General features: G+C 38.6%; 1 protein-coding gene across 5 annotated transcripts in view; it reads right to left on the reverse strand.

Annotated features, from left to right (window-relative positions):
• Nucleotides 1–25,330, reverse strand: part of DMD (dystrophin) — a 2,259,822-nt gene that overhangs the window by 960,962 nt on the left and 1,273,530 nt on the right. For all 5 annotated transcript variants that reach the window (XM_082446317.1, XM_082446321.1, XM_082446320.1 and 2 more), the window contains one exon: nt 355–527. In XM_082446317.1, coding sequence (XP_082302443.1) covers nt 355–527 — 173 coding nt within the window. The remainder of the gene's footprint in view (nt 1–354; nt 528–25,330) is intronic.

The raw sequence follows: 25,330 nt of genomic DNA on the forward strand, positions 1-25,330 counted from the left end.
GTTATAAATCTATAGGATACAGACTTGACCAAAGGTATACAATTTATATTGTACAATTATTTAAACCACCTCAATTAAATGACCAGATGGGTTTTGACATTACCTGAAATTTTAGAGGATATTATAGTGCTCCAACGTAATACTAACTTCAGTACAGAAAATGTTGAATTCAGCTCATTAGTCTGAACTGTTCATCATTATTTGCTCTTACTCCACTTACCTTTTTCCAGTGAAAGTGATACTTCTCCCTCTCTTCCTCCCTACCTCTCTTTTTTCCATGGAGAACACTGAAATGAACTCTAGAATTCCTGGGAGACAGGTATAATCATTTAGTAAAAGGAAAGTGGTACCTACCCTTGTCGGTCCTTGCACATTCTGTTAACCCTTTCCCATTGGAAATCGAGCCGTGAGAGAGCTTCCTGTAGCCTCGCCTTTTCCACCGGTGTGGCACTTTGCAATGCTGCTGCCTTCTTATTGTGAATAACGTCAATCCGACCTGAGATTTGTTGCAGGCTGTCTTTTATATTCTGTAATATTGAAATTTTAAAGCAAGTCAAAAATGATTCAGCTGTCTATGGAAAGAGAAGAAAGGAAATTTATCAACCCCCAAAGTAACTAATGGTCTTGCATTTTTAATCTATTGACTTTTAAAAGTCATTAGCCCTGAAGCCCAGTGATTTCAACATGCCCAACTTCAATGGGTAATTCACAGTCCTCATGTTGATACAGATGATCACTCACTCCCTCCATCTTAAAACTCTATCTTCATTTGACTTCTGTAACCTGAATTTTTCTGGTTTTTCCTCCACCTTCTTGTCCACTGCTTCTCAGTCTCCTTTACAGAATCCTTCCCCTCTTACTAATCTCTTAATATTGGAGTGCTCTAGCTTAGTTCTGACACTTCTTTCCTTGTCTATCTATATTACCTCTTATTTGGTCCCATGACTGTAAATAATCTCTATATGACAGTGACTCTCAAACTTACATCTCCAGCCCTGACCTCAACTCTGAAATCCAGACCCACAAATCTAAGTACTTTCTTGACACCTGGATGTCTCATGAGCATCTCAACCTTAGCATAACCACATTCTGAACTGCATCCCCGTATCCTTCTCTTCTCATGGTTTTCTCTCCTTTGGTAAATGACATATCAATTGATAGTTATTCAGGCTGACAATCTTGGAATCATCCTTGATCTTTCTTTTTTAATCTCCAGTATTCAAATTGTTGGACAATCCTGTTGGCTCTACTTCTAGAACATGTCCAGAATCTGGCCACTTCTCGTTATCTCCCTCACTATTGCTCTGATGATATGCTATCCTTATATCTCACCTAGATTATCACAATAGCTACCTAAATGATCCTCCTGCTTCCAGTCTTGCCCCTCTCCCACTCAATTCTCCACACAACAGCCGAAGAAATTCTTATAAAACATAAATCAAATCATATTACTTCTCTTCTCAAAACCCTCCAATGGCTCCTCATCAAACCCATTGTCTTTTTTTTTTTTTTGGCCCAGATGCCCAGCTTGTGGGATCTTAGTTCCCCGACAAGGGATTGAACCCGCGCCCGGCAGTGGAAGCGACGAGTCCTAACCACTGGACCGCCAGAGAATTCCCAACCAATAGTCTTTATCATGGCCTACAAATCTCTACATAACTTGGCTGTACACTGCCTGACATTCTAATCTTATTTTTTCCTTAGTCTCTTCCAAGTACACACCATTTCAGCCTCATTAGCCTCTTTGTGTTCCTTGAGTATGGCGAGCATGCTCTTGCTTAAAGGTTTCTGCATTTGCTGTTCTCTCTGCCAAAAATACTCTTTCCCTCCAAGACACTTATATGGCTGTTATCCTCACTTCTTTCTCATCTCAGAAGAGCCTTATCTACTGTTGCATTTTAAGTAGCAACCCCAACTTCTCTGTATTCCCTGTATTGTTCATTTTTCTTCATGGCACTTATGACTAGCATGAAATTATACAACTACTGGTTTCTCTACATCACTAGACTAGATCCTATGAGTGCAGGGATGTTATCTGTCTTGCTCTATATTGGGTTTCCAGAGCTCAGACCTGTGCCTGGCACATGGTAGGTACCCAGTGCATTTGTGTTGAATAAGTGAAAGTATCTCAAAATTTAACTCCATGATTTTAAAATCTAGATTATATTTAAGGGGAAAAAACACAATGCCGTTTTGTAATAAAAAACTTTAAAAATATTAATGTTCAAAAAATGCTAAAAACTTACATATTTGTTTAGTCTTACAAGTGTGAATTTGGTTATTCTGCTCATCTGAATTGTCAAAGACAAGTCAATTGAGTAAACATTTATTGAGCTCTTTCATGTACAAGGACCAATACAGAGAAAGCAAAGGTAGGTGAAGCACAGTTTAATTTGTTTCGAAGAAGTTTTAAATTGATCTTATTGAGGTAGTAAGGGAGGATGTGGTTTGGAAACTGAAGGAAACAATTATAGTTTAGAAGTCCCAGTTAAATGATGAGAAATTATTTGATGAGTGGTCTAAGTGGTACCAAATCTTTTCTCAAAGTTCAGAAAAGGAATGAATCGATTCTGAGCTCGGAAGATGGCAGAAGAGTAAGACACGGAGATCACCTTCCTCCCAACAGATGCATCAGAAATACATCTACACGTGGAACTGCTCCTACAGAACACCCACTGAACGCTGGCAGAAGACCTCAGACCTCCCAAAAGGCAAGAAACTCCCCACGTACCTGGGTAGGGCAAAAGAAAAAAGAAAAAAACAAGGACAAAACCATAGGGACAAGACCTGCGCCAGTGGGAGGGAGCCGTGAAGGAGGGAGGCTTTCCACACACTAGGAAGCCCCTTCGCGGGCGGAGACGGCGGGTGGCGGAGGGGGGAAGCTTCGGAGCCACGGAGGAGAGCGCAGCCACAGGGGTGCGGAGGGCAAAGTGGAGAGATTCCCGCACCGAGGATCGGTGCTGACCAGCACTCACCAGCCCGAGAGCCTTGCCTGCTCACTGGCCAGGGCGGGCGGAGGCTGGGAGCTGAGGCTCAGGCTTCGGTCGGATCGCAGGGAGAGGACTGGGGTTGGCTGCGTGAACACAGCCTGAAGGGGTTAGTGCACCACAGCTAGCCGGGAGGGAGTCCGGGAAAAGGTCTGGAGCTGCCGAAGAGGCAAGAGACTTTTTCTTGCCTCTTTGTTTCCTGGTGCACGAGGAGAGGGGATTCAGAGCGCCGCCTAAACGAGCTCCAGAGACGGGCGCGAGCCGCGGCTATCAGTACGGACCACAGAGACGGGCATGAGACGCTAAGGCCGCTGCTGCCGCCACCAAGAAGCCTGTGTGCTAGCACAGCTCACTCTCCACGCCTCCCCTCCCGGGAGCCTGTGCAGCCCGCCACCGCCAGGGTCCCGTGATCCAGGGACAACTTCCCCGGGAGAACACACGGCGCGCCTCAGGCTGCTGCAACGTCATGCTGGCCTCTGCCGCCGCAGGCTCGCCCCGCCTCCGTACCCCTCCCTCCCCCCGTGGCCTGAGTGAGCCAGAGCCCCCGAGTCAGCTGCTCCTTTAACCCCGTCCCATCTGAGCAGGGAACTGACGCCCTCAGGCGACCTACACGCAGAGGCGGGTCCAAACCCAAAGTTGAACCCCAGAAGCTGTGCGAACAAAGAAGAGAAAGGGAAATTTCTCCCAGCAGCCTCAGGAGCAGCGGATTAAATCTCCACAATCAACTCGATATACCCTGCATCTGTGGAATACCTGAAGAGACAACGAATCATCCCAAATTGAGGAGGCGGAGTTTGGGAGATTTCCTCTTTCTGTGAGTGTGTATGTGTATGCTTCTGTGTGAGACTTTGTCTGTATAGCTTTGCTTTCACCATTTGTCCTAGGGTTCTGTCCGCCCGTTTTTTTGTTGTTGTTTTTTTTTTACTTTTTAAAATTTTTTTCTTAATAATTATTTCTTATTTCTTATTTTAATAACTTTATTTTATTTTCTTACTTTATTTTATCCTCTTTCTTTCTTTCTTTCTTTCTATTTTTTCTCCCTTTTATTCTGAGCCATGTGGAGGACAGGCTCTTGGTGCTCCAGCCAGGCGTCAGGACTGTGCCTCTGAGGTGGGAGAGCCAAGTTCAGGACACTGGTCCACAAGAGACCTCCCAACTCCACATAATATCAAATGGAGAAAATCTCCCAGAGATCTCCATCTCAACACCAAGACCCAGCTCCACGCAACGACCAGCAAGCTACAGTGCTGGATACCCTAGGCCAAACAACTAGCAAGACAGGAACACAACCCCACCCACTAGCAGAGAGGCTGCCTAAAATCATAATAAGGTCACAGACACCCCAAAACACACCACCAGACGTGGACCTGCCCACCAGAAAGACAAGATCCAGTCTCATCCACCAGAACACAGGCACTAGTCCCCTCCACCAGGAAGCCTACACAACCCACTGAACCAACCTTAGCCACTGGGGACAGATACCAAAAAACAACGGAAACTACAAACCTGCAGCCTGTGAAAAGGAGACCCCAAACACAGTAAGATAGGCAAAATGAGAAGACAGAAAAACACACAGCAGATGAAGGAGCAGGGTAAAAACCAACCAGACCTAACAAATGAAGAGGAAATAGGCAGTCTACCTGAAAAAGAATTCAGAATAATGATAGTAAAGATGATCCAAAATCTTGGAAATAGAATAGACAAAATGCAAGAAGCATTTAATAAGGACCTAGAAGAACTAAAGAGGAAACAAGCAATGATGAACAACACAATAATTGAAATTAAAAATACTCTAGAAGGGATCAATAGCAGAATAACTGAGGCAGAAGAACGGATAAGTGACCTGGAAGATAAAATCGTGGAAATAACTACTGCAGAGCAGAATAAAGAAAAAAGAATGAAAAGAACTGAGGACAGTCTCAGAGACCTGTGGGACAATATTAAATGCACCAACATTCGAATTATAGGGGTCCCAGAAGAAGAAGAGAATAAGAAAGGGACTGAGAAAATATTTGAAGAGATTATAGTTGAAAACTTCCCTAATATGGGAAAGGAAATAGTTAATCAAGTCCAGGAAGCACAGAGAGTTCCATACAGGATAAATCCAAGGAGAAACACGCCAAGACACATATTAATCAAACTATCAAAAATTAAACACAAAGAAAACATATTAAAAGCAGCAAGGGAAAAACAACAAATAACACACAAGGGAATCCCCATAAGGTTAAGAGCTGATCTTTCAGCAGAAACTCTGCAACCAGAAGGGAGTGGCAGGACATATTTAAAGTGATGAAGGAGAAAAACCTACAACCAAGATTACCCAGCAAGGATCTCATTCAGATTTGATGGAGAAATTAAAACCTTTACAGACAAGCAAAAGCTGAGAGAGTTCAGCACCACCAAACTAGCTTTACAACAAATGCTAAAGGAACTTCTCTAGGCAAGAAACACAAGAGAAGGAAAACACCTACAATAACAAACCCAAAACAATTAAGAAAATGGGAATAGGAACATACATGTCAATAATTACCTTAAATGTAAATGGATTAAATGCTCCCACCAAAAGACACAGACTGGCTGAATGGATACAAAAATAAGACCTGTATATATGCTGTCTACAAGAGACCCACTTCAGACCTAGGGACACATACAGACTGAAAGTGAGGGGATTGTAAAAGATATTCCATGCAAATGGAAATCAGAAGAAAGCTGGAGTAGCAATTCTCATATCAGACAAAATAGACCTTAAAATAAAGACTATTACAAGAGACAAAGAAGGACACTACATAATGATCAAGGGATCAATCCAAGAAGAAGATATAACAATTGTAAATATTTATGCACCCAACATAGGAGCACCTCAATACATAAGGCAAATACTAACAGCCATAAAAGGGGAAATCGACAGTAACACAATCATAGTAGGGGACTTTAACACCCCACTTTCACCAATGGACAGATCATCCAAAATGAAAATAAATAAGGAAACACAAGCTTCAAATGATACATTAAACAAGATGGACTTAATTGATATTTATAGGACATTCCATCCAAAAACAACAGAATACACTTTCTTCTCAAGTGCTCATGGAACATTCTCCAGGATAGATCATATCTTGGGTCACAAATCAAGCCTTGGTAAATTTAAGAAAACTGAAATCGGATCAAGTATCTTTTCCGACCACAATGCTATGAGACTAGATATCAATTATAGGAAAAGATCTGTAAAAAATACAAACACATGTAGGCTAAACAATACACTACTTAATAACGAAGTGGTCACTGAAGAAATCAAAGAGGAAATCAAAAAATACCTAGAAACAAATGACAATGGAGACATGATGACCCAAAACCTATGGGATGCAGCAAAAGCAGTTCTAAGAGGGAAGTTTATAGCAATACAATCCTACCTTAAGAAACAGGAAACATCTCAAATAAACAACCTAACCTTGCACCTAAAGCAATTAGAGAAAGAAGAACAAAAACCCCCAAAGTTAGCAGAAGGAAAGAAATCATAAAGATCAGATCAGAAATAAATGAAAAAGAAATGAAGGAAACGAAAGCAAAGATCAATAAAACTAAAAGCTGGTTCTTTGAGAAGATAAACAAAATTGATAAAGCATTACTCAGACTCATCAAGAAAAAAAAGGAGAAGACTCAAATCAATAGAATTAGAAATGAAAAAGGAGAAGTAACAACTGACACTGCAGAAATACAAAGGATCATGAGAGATTACTACAAGCAACTCTATGCCAATAAAATGGACAACCTGGAAGAAATGGACAAATTCTTAAAAATGCACAACTTTTCCAGACTGAACCAGGAAGATATAGAAAATATGAACAGACAAATCACAAGCACTGAAATTGAAACTGTGATTAAAAATCTTCCAACAAATAAAAGACCAGGACCAGATGGCTTCACAGGTGAATTCTATCAAACATTTAGAGAAGAGCTAACACCTATCCTTCTCAAACTCTTCCAAAATATAGCAGAGGGAGGAACACTCCCAAACTCATTCTACGAGGCCACCATCACCCTGATACCAAAACCAGACAAAGATGTCACAAAGAGAGAAAACTACAGGGCAATATCACTGATGAACATAGATGTAAAAATCCTCAACAAAATACTAGCAAACAGAATCCAACAGCACATTAAAAGGATCATACACCATGATCAAGTGGGGTTTATTCCAGGAATGCAAGGATTCTTCAATATATGCAAATCAATCAACGTGATACACCATATTAACAAATTGAAAGAGAAAAACCATATGATCATCTCAATAGATGCAGAGAAAGCTTTCGACAAAATTCAACACCAATTTATGATAAAAACCCTGCAGAAAGTAGGCATAGAGGGAACTTTCCTCAAAATAATAAAGGCCATATATGACAAACCCACAGCCAACATCGTCCTCAATGGTGAAAAACTGAAACCATTTCCACTGAGATCAGGAACAAGACAAGGTTGCCCACTCTCACCACTCTTTTTTTTTTTTTTTAGCTGTGTTGGGTTTTCATTTCTGTGCGAGGGCTTTCCCTAGTTGTGGTGAGCGGGGGCCACTCTTCATCGTGGTGCACAGGCTTCTCACTATCGTGGCCTCTCTTGGTGCGGAGCACAGGCTCCAGATGTGCAGGCTCAGTAGTTGTGGCTCACGGGCCCAGTCGCTCCGCAGCATGAGGGATTTTCCCAGACCAGGGCTCGAACCCGTGTCCCCTGCATTGGCAGGCGGATTCTCAACCACTGTACCACCAGGGAAGCCCTCACCACTCTTATTCAACACAGTTTTGGAAGTTTTAGCCACAGCAATCAGAGAAGAAAAAGAAATAAAAGGAATCCAAATCGGAAAAGAAGAAGTAAAACTGTCACTGTTTGCAGATGACATGATACTATACATAGAGAATCCTAAAGATGCTACCAGAAAACTACTAGAGCTAATCCATGAATTTGGTAAAGTAGCAGGATACAAAATTAATGCACAGAAATCTCTGGCATTCCTATACACTAATGATGAAAAACCTGAAAGTGAAATTAAGAAAACACTCCCATTTACCACTGCAACAAAAAGAATACAATATCTAGGAATAAACCTAGCTAAGGAGACAAAAGACCTGTATGCAGAAAATTATAAGACACTGATGAAAGAAATTAAAGATGATACAAATAGATGGAGAGGTATACCATGTTCTTGGTTTGGAAGAATCAACATAGTGAAAATGATTCTACTACCCAAATCAATCTACAGATTCAATGCAATCCCTATCAAACTACCACTGGCATTTTTCACAGAACTAGAACAAAAAATTTCACAATTTGTATGGAAACACAAAAGACCCCGAATAGCCAAAGCAATCTTGAGAATGAAAAATGGAGCTGGAGGAATCAGGCTCCTGGACTTCAGACTATATTACAAAGCTACAGTAATCAAGACAGTATGGTACTGGCACAAAAACAGAAATATAGATCAATGGAACAGGATAGAAAGCCCAAAGATAAACCCATGCACTTATGGTCACTTTATCTTTGATAAAGGAGGCAAGCATATACAGTGGAGAAAAGACAGCCTCTTCAATAAGTGGTGCTGGGAAATCTGGACAGGTACATGTAAAAGTATGAAATTAGAACACTCCCTAACACCATACACAAAAATAAACGCAAAATGGATTCGAGACCTAAATGTAAGGCCAGACACTATCAAACTCTTAGAGGAAAACTAGGCAGAACACTCTATGACATAAATCACAGCAAGATCCTTTTTGACCCACCTCCTAGAGAAATGGAAATAAAAACAAAAATAAGCAAATGGGACCTAATGAAACTTAAAAGCTTTTGCACAGCAAAGGAAACCATACACAAGACGAAAAGACAACCCTCAGAATGGGAGAAAATATTTGCAAATGAAGCAACTGGCAAAGGATTAATCTCCAAAATTTACAAGCAGCTCATGCAGCTCAATAACAAAAAAACAAACAACCCAATCCAAAAATGAGCAGAAGACCTAAATAGACATTTCTCCAAAGAATATATACAGATTGCCAACAAACACATGAAAGAATGCTCAACATCATTAATCATTAGAGAAATGCAAATCAAAACTACAATGAGATATCATCTCACACCAGTCAGAATGGCCATCATCAAAAAATCTAGAAACAATAAATGCTGGAGAGGGTGTGGAGAAAAGGGAACCCTCTTGCACTGTTGGGGGGAATGTAAATTGATACAGCCACTATGGAGAACAGTATGGAGGTTCCTTAAAAAACTACAAATAGAACTACCATACGACCCAGCAATCCCACTACTGGGCATATACCCTGAGAAAACCATAATTCAAAAAGAGTCATGTACCACAATGTTCATTGCAGCTCTATTTACAATAGCCAGGACATGGAAGCAACCTAAGTGTCCATCAACAGATGAATGGATAAAGAAGATGTGGCACATATATACAATGGAATATTACTCAGTCATAAAAAGAAACGAAATTGAGTTATTTGTAGTGAGGTGGATGGACCTAGAGTCTGTCATACAGAGTGAAGTAAGTCAGAAAGAGAAAAACAAATACAGTATGCTAACACATATATATGGAATCTAAGAAAAAAATAAAAATTAAAAAAAAAGTTCATGAAGAACCTAGGGGTAAGATGGGAATAAAGACACAGACCTACTAGAGCATGCACCTGAGGATACGGGGAGGGGGAAGGGTAAGCTGTGACAAAGTGAGAGAGTGGCATGGACATATATACACTACCAAATGTAAAATAGATAGCTAGTGGGAAGTAGCCGCATAGCACAGGGAGATCAGCTAGGTGGTTTGTGACCACCTAGAGGGGTGGGATAGGGAGTGTGGGAGGGAGGGAGACGCACGAGGGAAGAGATATGGGAACATATGTATAACTGATTCACTTTGTTATAAAGCAGAAACTAACACACAATTGTAAAGCAATTATACTCCAATAAAGATGTTAAAAAAAAAAGGAATGAATCATATATCATATATGGTCACAAGCCAAGGAAAGGGCTCATAAAGGAAGTGCAATTTGGGGTAGACACAGCTGAGTAGTTGAAGTGGAAAGGACAGCATACTTAGTAGGTAATACACATGCAAAGATAGGGAACATGAGTAGCCATATACGAATGACTTTTCAGAAATGTACAGGATCAGGGAAGATGGGTCAGGAAACAGAGGCTGGAGGTGATTAATAATGTGCTTTAAAATACTGCATGCAATTCAGTAGGCAGTGGGGAACCATGACGTGTGTGTGTGTGTGTGTGTGTGTGTGTGTGTGTGTGTGTGTATGAATTTCAAATATATACAAAAGCAGAAAAGGAAAAAAAGGAAAATAGTACAAACAGCCCCCATGAGCCCATTATCCAGTGCCAACACTTATGAAAACATGGACAATTTTGTTGCATTGTATTTCCACCCATTCACCTCCTCAACTGGATTATTTTGAAACAAACTGATATAATATTTTATCCATAAATACTTCAGCATGTTTCCAATATACATGAATTCTTTTCACGGAAAGTACACATAATACCATATCCTACATCTAAAAACTTTAAAGTGTTATTAATGTAATCAAATATCTAGTTGTCCTTCATAATTGAGTTGAATTGAGAAAGTTGTTTAGGAAGGAAACTTGGCAGAACTCAGTGACTGTGTTGGGTGAAGAAGAGGAAAGACTTGAATAACTCTCAGGTTTCTGGCCGGAGCATCCGGATGAATACTGATATCTGAGTAAAAGGATTTCAGATGGATGAACAGGTTCTGTGTGCGCATGCATTTGTGTGTGTGTGTGTGTGTGTGTGTGCGTGTGTAAGTGATGATTTCCTTCTGGACACAATCATATTATGAAGCCTTTGGGTTGTCAGACAATAGACATTCAATAGGCAGTTGGCAACAGACTTTGAGAATATGAATGAGACGGCAAATATCGTTGGGCCATACGTATTCTCACATTTCCACACGTTTGGCCTTTCTGCGCAAAGAACATTGGCATCTGGGTTAGAGGATAATTGAAGAGCAAACATACCTTGGTGTTTAGATTAGTGCATTTTTCCAGGGAGACACAGAAGCTTATCTTTCTTGGATCCCTTTGCTTACATTCCAACTTACATTCTGAGGATAACAGACCTAGACCTTCCCCTCTCTCTGGAGAGGATGTGTTTACATTCCAGAGCAAAGGTCTCTCTCTGTTTGTCTCTCTCTTCCTGCCTCTCTCTCCCCTCACCCACCCAAGTCCCTCCATGTCTGTCTTTCTGTCTGTCTGTCTCTATCAGATGTGTCAACTCCTTTATATAAGCTCTGATGTTTATAATGTTGGGGTTGCTCTCTTGTACATCTGGCCCTCAGTGCACGTCTCATGGGGATTTGAGTAATTAGTGACGTGTTCTCTGACCCAGAGATCACATGCTTCCTGTCAAGATAAATAAATACAGTTGACCCTTGAATAAAATGAGGGTTAATCTGTGTATAATTTACAGTTGGCCCTCCACATCTGTGGTTCCTCCACATCCACGGATTCACCCAACCATGGATTGTACAGCACTGTAGTATTTACTGTGGAAAAATATCCACATGTAAGTAGATCCATGAAGTTCAAACCCATGTTGTTCAAGGGTGAACTGTATAAATATAAAAACTTAACAGGTATCAATAAAACGAACATATTTGCTGACTTGCAGGCAAAATTGGGGAGGTTCAACCATGTGTGAGATGGAGACTAGGCTAAATAGGGGGTGCCTGTTGCTCAGCCTGCAGCTTCCCAGAAGGCCGGCTCTGAAGCAAACTCCACCAGTCAGATTGGGCAGCAGGAGAGCAGTCATGGGTAGATCTTAGGGAGTTTTCTTGCCTCATTCTAAGACTTCATGACTGTGGTGCATGAGGACTTGTCTTGGGGGAAGATTAATCTATAGAATCTTCTGAGGATATAGATAATGTCGGTTGTAAGGGGCAAAAGTCAATGCTTACAATGGGACCCTGAGGAAAGCAGCTGTGTTCCCAGGTCTGCAAATCAGCTAGACACAATGGTTATGGGTGATGTGAATGAATTTCAGAGAGAGAGAGAGAGAGATTGTTTATAAAATTCCAAGGTGTTGTCTTCAAGTCCATGAACACCTTGCAAATAGAAGGTTTCATTCTTTTTCTGTTAAGCAACTCAATTTAACTCTGTGGTCAGAATATGTATCTAACAAGTATTACCATGTGAGGGAAAGGAAGGCATGCCAACACAGAAATATCCTGTGAGATTCCTTATCTGGAGAAATGCAGGTTAAAATTGTCTTCTGCCAGTGTTACAGAATTGCTAGTCAGTGGAATATAGTAGGTGTTGTTTCATTACAGGAGAGATGGTCAAATTGCTCAGAAACTTTTGTTAGAGTGAAAGCGTGAGAAGAAAATATGCCTAAGGATGACCCTTTGTGGAAAGCAGAGGTCGAGGATGGAGATGAATATGTCCGAAGAGTAGATCTCATCAGATCTTGGAGAAGAACCAGAAGAGTAAAATATTTTAAAACTAAAGGGAGAACGAATATCAGGAAGGAGGGAGGGAGGGAGCCACCAACAAGTCAAATGCATCTAGGAACAGGAGTAAAACGTCAACTGTGGATATTTAGGAGGTGACTGGTGATCTTATCAAGAGCAATCTCAGCATACTGAAAGAATGGAAATGTAAATCTGGACAGAGAAGACTGTCTTCCACTGTCAACCTCTTTCACTACAAAACTGAAAATAGCTTAGTACTACACTATGGTTTGCTTTATTTGACATAAGACACTTCTTTATGGAGGAAAAGTTTACTACTAATAAAAACAAAACTGAGAATATAACAAAAATTTTAAAAAAGACAGAATGTCTGGTATATGTTATCAATGTCCTAGAAGTCCCTTCGCTCAAGCAAACCTCTTATATTCGTTCTTTCTTTTATCCACCTGGCAAAATTTCATTACCATCTCCTGATGGCTCTGAGCCTAGAGTCTTGGGTGGAATATTTAGGGCTACCCCACTAGCTGGATTAGGTCAGGTGCACCAACAAGACTTCTTTTCTGCTTCTGTTAACTCTGCTGACCTGGACAGCCTGACAAAATGACCTTTGCCAGTGCTTGCACTGGCTCAACTCCTGTTGATGTGAGTCACGGACTCCATGTTAACGTGGCTGCCAGCCCAAGGGCAAAATTCCAGAACTCTGACAAGTGCTCCACTTGCTACCAAGCATCCAGCTGACTGACATGCTGATTACTGAAATTCACACTGGGGCAACCAGCCCCATTTGCCCGTGTGTTGGGAGCCCAAACACTTAAAATGAATAGCTGTAATTTCCTAAAGGGGTAAAATTCAAGAGAAGGGAAGGAGGATCTTCCCCACTGGTCTAAAAGTAATCCATTCATGGCTTTCATGAGGGGTGTGTGTGAGAGAATATATAGTCTCTCTCTGATGATTTGAGTTTGCAAAGCTTCCTGATTTTAATCCAAATCTCTGGAGAGTTCCCCGTTCTCTGGAGAGTGATGGAATTGCTCAGAATCAAGTTATGAACAGTTTTAGCAATGCTGGGCAGCATGTTGCAAAGGCAAGAAAACTTTCTATCTTAAATGAGAAAAGCAAAAAGCAAAAACTGGGGCAGGAGATTCCATACTCCCTGGATATCTAGATAATAGCTCCTTGGTGCATTCTCAGAGAATGCTGTCAAAATTGGCTGGAGTCCAGGAAATCCTTTTTAAAGCCCCTACACATACTCTTGTCCCTGAGGCACTGCACCCAGAAAAATGGTATATGCACCAAAGAAAATTCTGTAGCAGTTTCCATAGTTTAAAGTCAGAGATGAGATCTTTTATAGCTTTTTACTATTTTAGTTTGTCTAGAAATAAGTGATCTTTATAGTTTCTGACCCTCTGAAAATGAAACCACAGTCACTGTAGTTGCTATGGTGATAGAAAAATCCCTAGGATCACTACAGAGTACATTATTTCCATTTCTCTCTCTGAAATAGTTCCTTACCTTACCTGAAAATATGATGGCAAAATGAGGAAGCACACACTTTTTAGTCAACTTCCTTCTTGATGTTGACATGCACCTATGAAATGACCTCCCCACTCCCCATTTCAATTCTGTGAGATGTTTATTTGTTAGTCACTCTTCCTGGAAATGGAAATTTCAATTTCTGGGAGGCACGCATACATGAGTCTATATAATTTAAGTCCTTGATATTTCAAAATAGCATCCCTTCCACTCTGGTTCACAGAATCAAATAAGGTAAATGAGACCCTTATTTATACACTTTTAATTGAGAAAATTTTGATAGTGAAGCACCTTTCACAACTGAAAGATGAAGTCCAGATATGTACAATAAGGGAAAACAGAAGACTATGAACTATACTGCTTTAACTCACATTTCGAGGTGAAAAGCCTGTTGTTTAAAGAAGAGCTCATTGGTAACACAGTCATAATAATATAGGCCTCAGCTTTGAGATAAATAATATTTAGAAATGTGGGTTTCCTTTTAAGAAGAGAATCAGTTTTTTAAGGGGATTCATAACACAATTTGAACCTATAAGTACTTTGTTGATTCAAGTGTTATGTAATAAGTGTCTTTAATGAGCTGAAAAAGAGTAACTAAGACTACAGACAATTGATCTAGGGAACCAAACAAGGCACCTGTTTGCCAACTAATCAGGCTGAGATAAAGGTCTCAAGTAACTCTTAACTAGGCTCTGTTCTCTATCATAAGGGGCATATTTCTGCTGCTCAGTTTTTCTTCCTTTTAATGTAAAGCAACAACTACTCCCTTGCTGTCAGAATGTTTCACTACAGAGCATGCCTTTACCCACCTAAATGGTAAATCTATTTATATGAATGCCAAACTAGATACTGTAGAAAGTGAACAGGGCTGGAGTAGGAGACAGTGTTATCTGATAAATTGAATGTATTATTAATCACTTCTGATGAAAATAAACTTAAACAAGAACTGAGCGAATTTTTAATGTCTTTTCTTACTTATAGTAAGTTGTTTTATAATTACTCTGGAAAGTGCCTATATGATTTCTGTTTCTAAAAGTGCTATTTAAAAATAGCATATTGCTGTTGTGCCTTCTCTGTAATCTATAACTTAAAGGTATCCTTCGTCCTGTTTTATACCAAGAAGCAAGCTCAAACACAGGTTCCTGAGTTTAAAACTCTTACTGAGGTAAGATTTGAAATAATAGGTCGATCATAGGATGTGTATACAAACTTTAATCTGAAATTCTGTCTTCTATTTTAAAGTTTGTAACAAAATATTTAGAAATTATTTATAAAATATTTACTTCAAATTTTGCAAGTGTTCCCTTAGTAAAAGTGTTTCCATAAGAAAAAAAAACCTATCTTAAAATTGAAACAATATAGTTTCAGATATATAACAAAATAAGCTAAAATATAAGATAATATGAAATTGATTGTCTAAGTGTATTTTCCCCCAAAACTGACTTCCATATTTCAATTATATTCTGGATTGAAGTATATTGAATTTCATTTAAAAACTGTAAAATTGCTTTCTAGTGATTCTTCAGCTTTTATGTCCCAAAATGACTCATGTGAGCAGATGGCTATAAACACCTATAATTCACATTTTTGTTTACCATATTTACTTCTTGAAGAAAATTTCTATTTGGTTCACTAAAAGCTTCTTCATCACATCTTCTCCCACCTCTGCACCATTCAGTACTGTTAAGCATAGCCTTCACCACACAGCCCTGGTCTCTGTAGTCCTACCAAGTTCTGCTAGGCCTCAGGTTTCTCTCCACTTCTCTGAGAGCTATAGCTCTGTCTTCATTCATTAACTCAACAAATATCTGTTGAAAACTTACCATGTGCCAGATACAGTCTAGGTACTGGGGATATGACAGTGAGCCAGAAAGACAAAGTCCTCCTTTTTCTGTTAGCCCACAAGCACTTTGCTGTAGCTTTTAGCAGAGTCGATCATTCAACGGCTGATTCCCTACATCTGCCGATGCCCACTATTGGACACTATTAGTGAATCTATAGAACCATCTTGACATCTTGCCTATCCCGTTTTCCACCTCCACCAATAAGATCCAATTGTATCAAGGTGATATTTAGATTGTGGGAGTGGCTGAGATTGTCCACAGAGGCGGGGTTAGAGGAAAGAGGGCTGGGAAAGGAACATCAGAAAAACCTGTATTTTGCGAGCAAGTGTGGAAGAAGAACTAACGAATGATTCCTAAATTTATATCTCTAATTGAGATGATTTCCTGAACTTTGACTTATATATATCCAGTATATCCAATATGTCTCTTGATATCCACATGGATGTGTAATAAACATCTTAAACTTAACACATCAAAACTAAACTTACACTCAACCTTGCACCCTAACCTGATACTCCTGCCGTTTTCCGCATGATACAGTTAAGGGCAGCTCCATTGTCCCAATTGTTCATGCCAAAATTCTTAGTGTTATCCTTGAATCCTCTCTCTACCAACCCACATGCAACTGGCCACCAAATCCTATGGGCTCTACCTTGAGAATGTATTCATAACTTAACCCCCCTGCCACTCTGATCCAAACCATCATCTCCAGCTTGGATAGTTCTGAATATGGGTATAATAACAGTGCTTTCCTAATAGGATTGCTGTGGTGACCATACAAGCTACCACAAGTAAAGAATTTAGAATGGGTCCTGGCACATGATAAATCAGCAGTAGCCAAATGCCACTTATAGTCAAAGCATGAATATTTCAAAGGCTTTATCCTCTATAAAATTATTCTCAGTTTCTGCTTTCTACATTGCTTTCTCCTCTTCACAAATTCAGTTACACTCATGCCTTATACTATGTATTTTGGCTATATTATGTCTCTCCTACTTTTATTACGTTCTAACTTGTTTGTGTAACTCTGACATGTGTATTCAATTAATGTTACAAATTACCAGAGCACAGGGATCACATCTTCTATTTCTCTTTTAGAGAGTTAAACACAGTATTCGAGGCTCAATACATATGTGTTAATTTGAAGTGAAAAGTTGAGTTGAAGCTCTGAATCTTAACTTGCTTATGAAAATCAATTTGAATGGAACCATTGAACCTTTAAGGTTTGTTACATTGTTCTTGAACCGTTGCAGACATCCATTCAGGACTGAACAGATGTTGTGAGTGCTTCAGTCATCTCCCTGTTCATTCTGTTTTACTTTTACTGGTTATTTAGCTGTTAGAGTAAATAGTGCAATAACAGTCCATCTGTATTTCCTGGCCAAGCTTCTCCATGGTTACCTCACAGTACCTCAGATACCTAACAACAGACAAAGTCCTTCATTTAGAATTATGCCTAGTTCCCCAGATGTCACAGAGCACCAGTGAGAACAAAAAGAAAAATGCAAAACCTGCACTTCACTGTTCCAACTGTTCCCCAAAGACAACAATCCTAGCCATCAGCACCAACTAAATGAAAAATGATTTCATAAATCCTTTTGTGATAGGTACATTTTGCATTACGTTGTGCACATTGTCAAAATCATTTTACAAAAAAAATCTTGATAGAAAAACCGGCTCTTGCACATAGCAAAGGAGAATTGTGTAGAAGCAAATGCTTTTCTCATCATTCAAAATTAGATATACGGTACTGTATGTTTCCAAATATTTGAGAACCAGGACATGCTTTTAAGTCTCGTGTAACTGAGCAAAGGAGGGGCACATAGATTTTATGGAGAAAAATTCTACGGCAATACAGTAATCCAGGGAAACCTAAAAAACTGATTACCGCTGAGGAATGGGATTGAAAAATGCGGACAGGATGCTTTTCTTTCTTCTTTTCACTTTATACTATTTTATCCTATTTAAATATACAATCATGAGCATCTTATTATTTTGATAAAGAATGGAAAATCTGGGCTTCCCTGGTGGCGCAGTGGTTGAGAATCTGCCTGCCAATGCAGGGGACACGGGTTCAAGCCTTGGTTTGGGAAGATCCCACATGCTGCGGAGCAACTAGGCCCGTGAGCCACAATTACTGAGCCTGCGCGTCTGGAGCCTGTGCTCCGCAACAAGAGAGGCCGCGATAGTGAGAGGCCCGCGCACCGCGATGAAGAGTGGCCCCCACTTGCCGCAACTAGAGAAAGCCCTCGCACAGAAATGAAGACCCAACACAGTCATAAATAAATAAATAAATAAGCCAACACCTTTAAAAAAAAAAAGAATGGAAAATCTAATATGTGTGATCAAGCAAGTTTACAGATAACTACTATACACAACTGAATGCAATTAAGTCTGTACAAATCAATACAAATGACTACACTATTTTGGAAAAAAAAGGAAACATATTTGGTAATATTTTGCCCATTTTATAAGTGATTAATGCTGTTGACACTGGGAGAACATGCTTTCTATCATAGCGTTTTACATTTGGGATAGAAAAGCAAAACCACTGTTTCATGTAATTGTTCTGAACCTAAACGCACAAATTTAAGAAAACCAACAAACAACAAAACAAAACATGTTATAGGAGAGGGATCTTAACACTCTACCTCCTTTCTTTATCTTTTTGGAAACCCCAGAGATTTCCCTAATGGTGAGAACATCCTTTTGCCTCAGGTTTGGAAAACTCAATTTGGGAATTTGTAGTAGTTGGTATCCATTAATTAAAGTGATTTACAATACATAGTTCTTGATTTTTTCCTTGACTGTTTAATTACATGCATTAGGATTCAGAAACAAGCAGACGAGTAAAAGTCATTGTATTAGACTGAGCTATATGCAATTGCCAATGTTTGAACATTTTGACTCACATAATGTCAATTCATAAGGTTCAACTGAATGTTATTAAAGTATCAACATGCTCATGACTACCATTTTAAGCAAGAAAATTGATACAGATCAGCTTTTTTAAATGGCAAAAGAAAAACAACAACAAAATAACAAAAATAAGTCTCATAATTCCAAGGAAAAAAGAAAAAAAAACCACTATTGATTAAAGTATCCTTCACTTAGAGCTTCAATGCTTTAAAAGAGTTTAAGTCACAGTTCTGAACTCAGAACAAAGGATTCTAAATTACTGAAATAGAATTAGGAAAAAAATGAATTCAACATATTTCAATGAAAAATAAAACTCCACATAAAACAAAAATGACAACAACAAACTAAAAAATAGCATCCTATTCTTGGTAAAAGCCATGGAGCATGGAAACGTGGAATGATTTAGAGCTTGCATCCTCAAGAGAAATATTAAAAAATGAGTTGTTCATTTGGCACCTAAAATTAATAGAAGAATGAAAAATTTTACCCCTGAATAAGTAATACTTAGCTTTGGAAATAGAGTAAATATGATTGAAAGTAAGTAAGATTCTCTAACCAAAGTTTTTGTCAAAAGCAAATGTTTTTTAGTCTATATGCATTCTCTTCTTTTACTTTTTTTTAAAATTAATTTATTTATTTTATATTTATTTTTGGCTGTGTTGGGTCTTCGTTTCTGTGCGAGGGCTTTCTCCAGTTGCAGTGAGCGGGGGCCACTCTTCATCGCGGCGCGCGGGCCTCTCACTGTCACGGCCTCTCCTGTTGCGGAGCACATGCTCCAGACGCGCAGGCTCAGTAGTTGTGGCTCACGGGCTTAGTTGCTCCGCGGCATGTGGGATCCTCCCAGACCAGGGCTCGAACCCGTGTGCCCTGCATTGGCAGGCAGATTCTTAACCACTGTGCCACCAGGGAAGCCCTACTTTTTTTTTAACTTTAAACTTTTTTTTTTTAACCTTTAGGCTACTTGCCAAATCTGGAAATAACTTTATGTATATTTTATGCTATTATTAACATTTTACTTAAAGTTTTTTTTACATTTGAGTATGTAATTTTATGTTTCACTACATTTTTTTAAAAATTTATTTATTTATTTTTGGCTGTGTTGGGTCTTTGTTGCTGCGCATGGGCTTTCTCTAGTTGCGGCAAGTGGGCTTCTCATTGCAGTGGCTTCTCTTGTTGCAGAGCACGGGCTCTAGGCATGCGGGCTTCCGTAGTTGTGGCATGTGGGCTCAGTAGTTGTGGCTTGCGGGCTCTAGAGCGCAGGCTCAGTAGTTGTGGCACACGGGCTTAGTTGCTCCACAGCATGTGGGATCTTCCCGGACCAGGGCTCGAACCCATGTCCCCTGCATTGGCAGGCAGATTCTTAACCACTGCACCACCAGGGAAGCCCTCACCACATTCTTAAAGGCAATTTGTTTGCAGGATTATTTACATGGAAATTTAATTTACAATAATTTTTAAGACTTTGGATATATGATGAAGTAACACGGGTTTTGCAAAATTGGAAATTTATATAATTATACATTTTTTACAAGAATTTTTCTATATAATCCTACATGATTTCACTTTATCTTCACAATATTACTGCTGAGTAGGCTGGGACAGGTATTATCATTGATCTAATTTCAAAGTTAAAAACACTGAGACATAGAAATTTTATGTGGCTTGCCCAGGACACAACTATTAAGAGTTAGATTCGGTGTCTAAATTTAAGTCTTTTATGTTCAAATCCAGTGCCTTGCCAACCACTCTAGCCTATTGTTTGCCATAACCATATAATGCAAGCCAAGTGATTGGGAAAAATATTACTAATATTTTAATTATTTGTGGGTTTCTTGCCACACACTTTCATAAATGATTGGTTTAAAATTCAGTGTGTACAAACTTAGAGCAAATTTCTCCATGCTGGTATATATGCTTAGTTTGTTAGAATTCACACATCTGGATGATTTAACTCAATGAGTTTGGATATAATGTAAAAGAGGCTAATTTTGTTTCTTTTTTTAAATTAAAAAAATCATTTTTTATTCTTGGAACTAGTAGATTAACATTGTTCTGTCCTCTTCAATGACAGACTTCATACCTGGATTTACCAGACTGTCATCCATTCATTCAACAGATGTCCACTGAGTGCCTATTAGTGGTAGGTACCGTCCTAGGAGTTGGAGATATAGTGGTGAACAACACAGACAAGATATTTTTTCTTCCTAGTGGTTATGTGTATGATGGATGTTGGTCACCAGAGGGAACAAGTCAGAAGGAGTAGATGGCTCATTTGCAAACCACTGCAAATGGTAAAAACTGTATCCTTTGCTGTTGCTGACTCAGTATCACCGTCTTAATAAATGTAGCTCTGCAGTTAAATGGATATACATACACTTAAATGCACATATATGTGTTTTAAGAGTTATAAAATCCTGCATGACTGCTTTCACATTTTAAGAAGGCGGAAATAATAGCTTTAGGCAGTTTTAGTTAACAAAAATGCCTTGAGACCCTTTGTAACTTGGCCAACAGAAGAGCACACAACTTTCATTTTCTAAGAAAAAAAGGATTAGAGAAACCCATTAGTACCTGTTGTGACAGCAGCCATTGGGGAGTAGATCTATCTTAAAACTGAGAAAGAGAAATTGGAGCACCAAAGACTCAAACTCCAGTTCATTTTCACTCTCTGGAATTTGTCTTTATCTGACAGATGAAGGCAACATCCTATATAAATCTAATTCTTATCCACTTTATGCCCCATCTAGCTACCAGGCACTACATTAATGACATATCAAATTGGGAAGGGTGTTCAATCAAAAGGCATTAAAGTACTTATTAATTTTTTCTGAGCTTCTAAAGAAATTTTTTAAAAGTTATATTTAGTGGCTCTATGGTAAGGTGTCCTTTCGATTTTTTTTTCCCCTGCATTGTTTATGGCCACATGTTAAAATTACTTCCTAAATACAACTATATACTTTGGTCGAAACATTCTCCATAGGATGATGCACTGTCCTTACATAAGTAACAAATCAGTAATTATATATCAGAGATCAAAAAAAAATGACATCATAATTGGTCAAAGAACAGCTTGAATAGTTCAAGAATAAAAGGAAAACCTCCACACAACTTAATTGCAACCTCAAAATTTCAACCAGCATCATGAATTGTAAGTTTTAACGTGGAAGTTTCTGACTTCCAGAATTTATAGGACGCGAATTATCAAAATAGTCTTGCTAGGAGAATGGAAGGAGGTGGAGTGAGTCCTTAAAGTACATTTTAGCAAAGATGGCAGTAAACTGCAGCATGGGGGTCAAAGTAGGACAACTGATGGGCCTGATAAAATAATGGCTGGGAGAAAAGAATGAATAATTTCCTATAAAAGAGAGACATGTAGAAAACATAAAGGGAAACTACCAAAGTACATATAAATATGAACTATAATGCAGTAAATATCTATAATCTCTTCACTATAAGAGAAGTGAAAATTGAGGTACTATATTAATGATTTAAGTATGATTTCAATTATAGCAAATAGATTAATATTTGTAAAGTACTTCACAAATATAAATAGCAAATCAATCAAGCAAATAAAATAAATAGCAAATCAAATAAATCCCAAATCATAAAAGCAACTGAAAAAAGGAAATATATTTATAGCTGAATAAACGTGCTAATTGAAAAGCTTAAACATTGTCCAACACCATACACAAAAATAAACTCAAAATGGATTAAAGACCTAAATGTAAGACTAGATACTACAAAATTCTTAGAGGAAAACATATGCAGAACACTCTTTGGTGTAAATTGCAGCAATATCTTTTTGGATCCACCTCCTAGAGTAATGAAAACTAACAAATTGTAACAAATGGGACCTAATTAAACTTAAAAGCTTTTGCACAGCAAAGGAAACCATAAACAAAACGAAAAGACAATCCACAGAATGGGAGAAAATATTTGCAAACGAAGCGAAGGGATTAATCTCCAAAATATACAAACAGCTCATGCAGCTCAATATAAAAACTAACAAACAAACAAACAACCCAATCAAAAAATGGGCAGAAGATCTAAATAGACATTTCTCCAAAGAAGACATACAGATGGAGAAAAAGCACATGAAAAGATGCTCAACATCACTAATTATTAGAGAAATGCAAATCAAAACTACAATGAGGTATCACCTCACACCAGTCAGAATAGCCATCATGAAAAATCTACAAGCAATAAATGCTGGAGAAGGTGTGGAGAAAAGGGAACCCTCTTACACTGTTGGTGGGAATGTAAATTGTTACAACCACTATGGAGAACAGTATGAAGGTTCCTTAAAAAACTAAAAATATTTCTACCATATGATCTAGCAATCCCACTCCCGGGCATATATCTGGAGAAAACCATAATCTGAAAAGATACATGCACCCCAGTGTTTATTGCAGCACTATTTAAATAGCTAAAACGTGGAAGCCACCTAAATGTCCATCGAGAGAGGAACAGATAAAGAAGATGTGGTACATATATACAATGGACTATTACTCAGCCATGAAAAAGAATGAAATAATGCCATTTGCAGCAACATGGATGGACCTAGAGATTATCACACTAAGTGAAGTAAATTGGACAGAGAAAAGACAAATATCATATGATATTGCTTATATGTGGAAACTAAAAAAATGATACAAATGAACTTATTTACAAAACAGAAACAGACTCACCCGCTTGGAGTCACAGACTTTCACAATCACCAAAGGGGAAAGGTGGGGGGGGAGGGATAAATTAGGAGTTTGGGATGAACATATACACGCTACTATATATAAAATAGGTAATCAACAAGGACCTACGGTATAGCATAGGGAACTCTACTCAATATTCTCTAATAACCTGTATGGGAACAGAACCTGAAAAAGAATGGATATATGTATATGTATAACTGAATCACTTTGCTGTACACCTGAAACTAACACAACATTATAAATCAACTATACTCCAATATAAAGTAAAAATTAAATTAAAATTTAAAAGGAAAAAGAAAAAAAAGAAAAATTTGATTTTTCTCAGAGAAATCATGAAATGACTACATTATTCCAAGTGTTATAGTCTAAAATATCAGTTCTTACAATGTGGTAATACATTAATAAAAGTCATATTTTTCCATGCACCAAACTATTCGATTATAAAATTTAAGTAGAATTCAAAAAGCATTTGTAAACAAATTTTGCTTTGATACTTTATATGCTCCATGATTATTTAATTTAGAATAATTACAATATTCTTTTGCTGGAATAGTATTAAACTGGTGAAAAATCTAACCCTTTATCTAGCATGGCCCTGTATTACAATGTACACAGAAACATTAATTATTTTATTTACCTTCAGATATTTTGTTCAGATTTGTATATACAGTACCTCCTTCTATTATCTAACTTTCCTAATACCAGAATAGAAAACCAGTCAGCTTGCTCACGGCATTAGTTTTGTCTTCATTCAAGTGACTGACATTATTAAATTTGTACTTAAATGTGATGAAATAGATTCCAAAGGAGAAAGATTTTGACCAGAGTGATAAGATCTCTGTCGCCAGCACTTTTGCCGGTGCTTCACAGCAAGACTGGAGTACCGAAGGCAAAGTTATCAATGAGAAGAAAGAAATCTTACATTTCTCAAGTGATCTTCTACCAAGTTCACAGGACATCTAAATTCTCCTGAGCCCCAAATCTGCTGAGAATGGGCTTTTATACACCCATGCTCAAGTTTCTGGTGAATACAGAAATAAATCTTCTATCTTCTCTCTGAAAACATTTCCAAAATCTGAAAATCTCTCCTTACCACCCTAGCCCAAGCCACTGGCATCCGTTCTTCAACTGTCCTCCTTGTTTTTACCCTTGATCCCCTACAGTTCTACTCTCAGTGGGGCAGCCAGTGTGATCTTTTTAAAGCATAAATCCGATCACATCAGTCATCTTCTCGAAAACCTACAACGGCTCCTATCTCACTCAGAATGAATGGTAGTCTTTATGACGGTCCACCATTTGTTTGCTTATATTCTGTCTCCCTCTGCTATAACAAAAGCTGTATGAGGGCAGAGTCCATCGGTTTTGTTTACTGCTGTTTAAGAACTTAGAGCAATGCCTGGTATATAGGAAGTGCTTAATAAAGATGTTTGAATGAATGAATCCTCAGTCCTTACATTATTGCCTTGTCCTAATAATTCCTTTTAGGTCTCAAGGGTCCTGCATAAAAGCTGAACCGGTCAAAGAAGACTGAACGACTTTTGCTTTACGATCTTTGGCTTTTTCAGCTACAACAAGCTCTCCCCAGTGCTGTTGAGGTTAAACAAGGGCTGCCTTTACTTCTTGATCTTATCTAAGCTCTACATTGGGCCCAACTGTCCTGTCAACATCTGTGAGCTTTCTCCATTTGTCCACACTTCTTGTCGCCCACCCTGGCTACTAAAGACACAAAACATTTTATCCACCTCAACCAGAGCATCTTTAATATCATCAGTTTAGATGAGACAATTGAAATGATGCATTTCTGACTTCTTTCTTTTCTTCCCTTTCTTTTCCTCTTCCTGCCTTCCT

The sequence above is a fragment of the Balaenoptera physalus genome, assembly GCF_965194825.1.
Source record: "Balaenoptera physalus genome assembly, chromosome: X".
NCBI classification, from domain to species: Eukaryota; Metazoa; Chordata; class Mammalia; order Artiodactyla; family Balaenopteridae; genus Balaenoptera; species Balaenoptera physalus.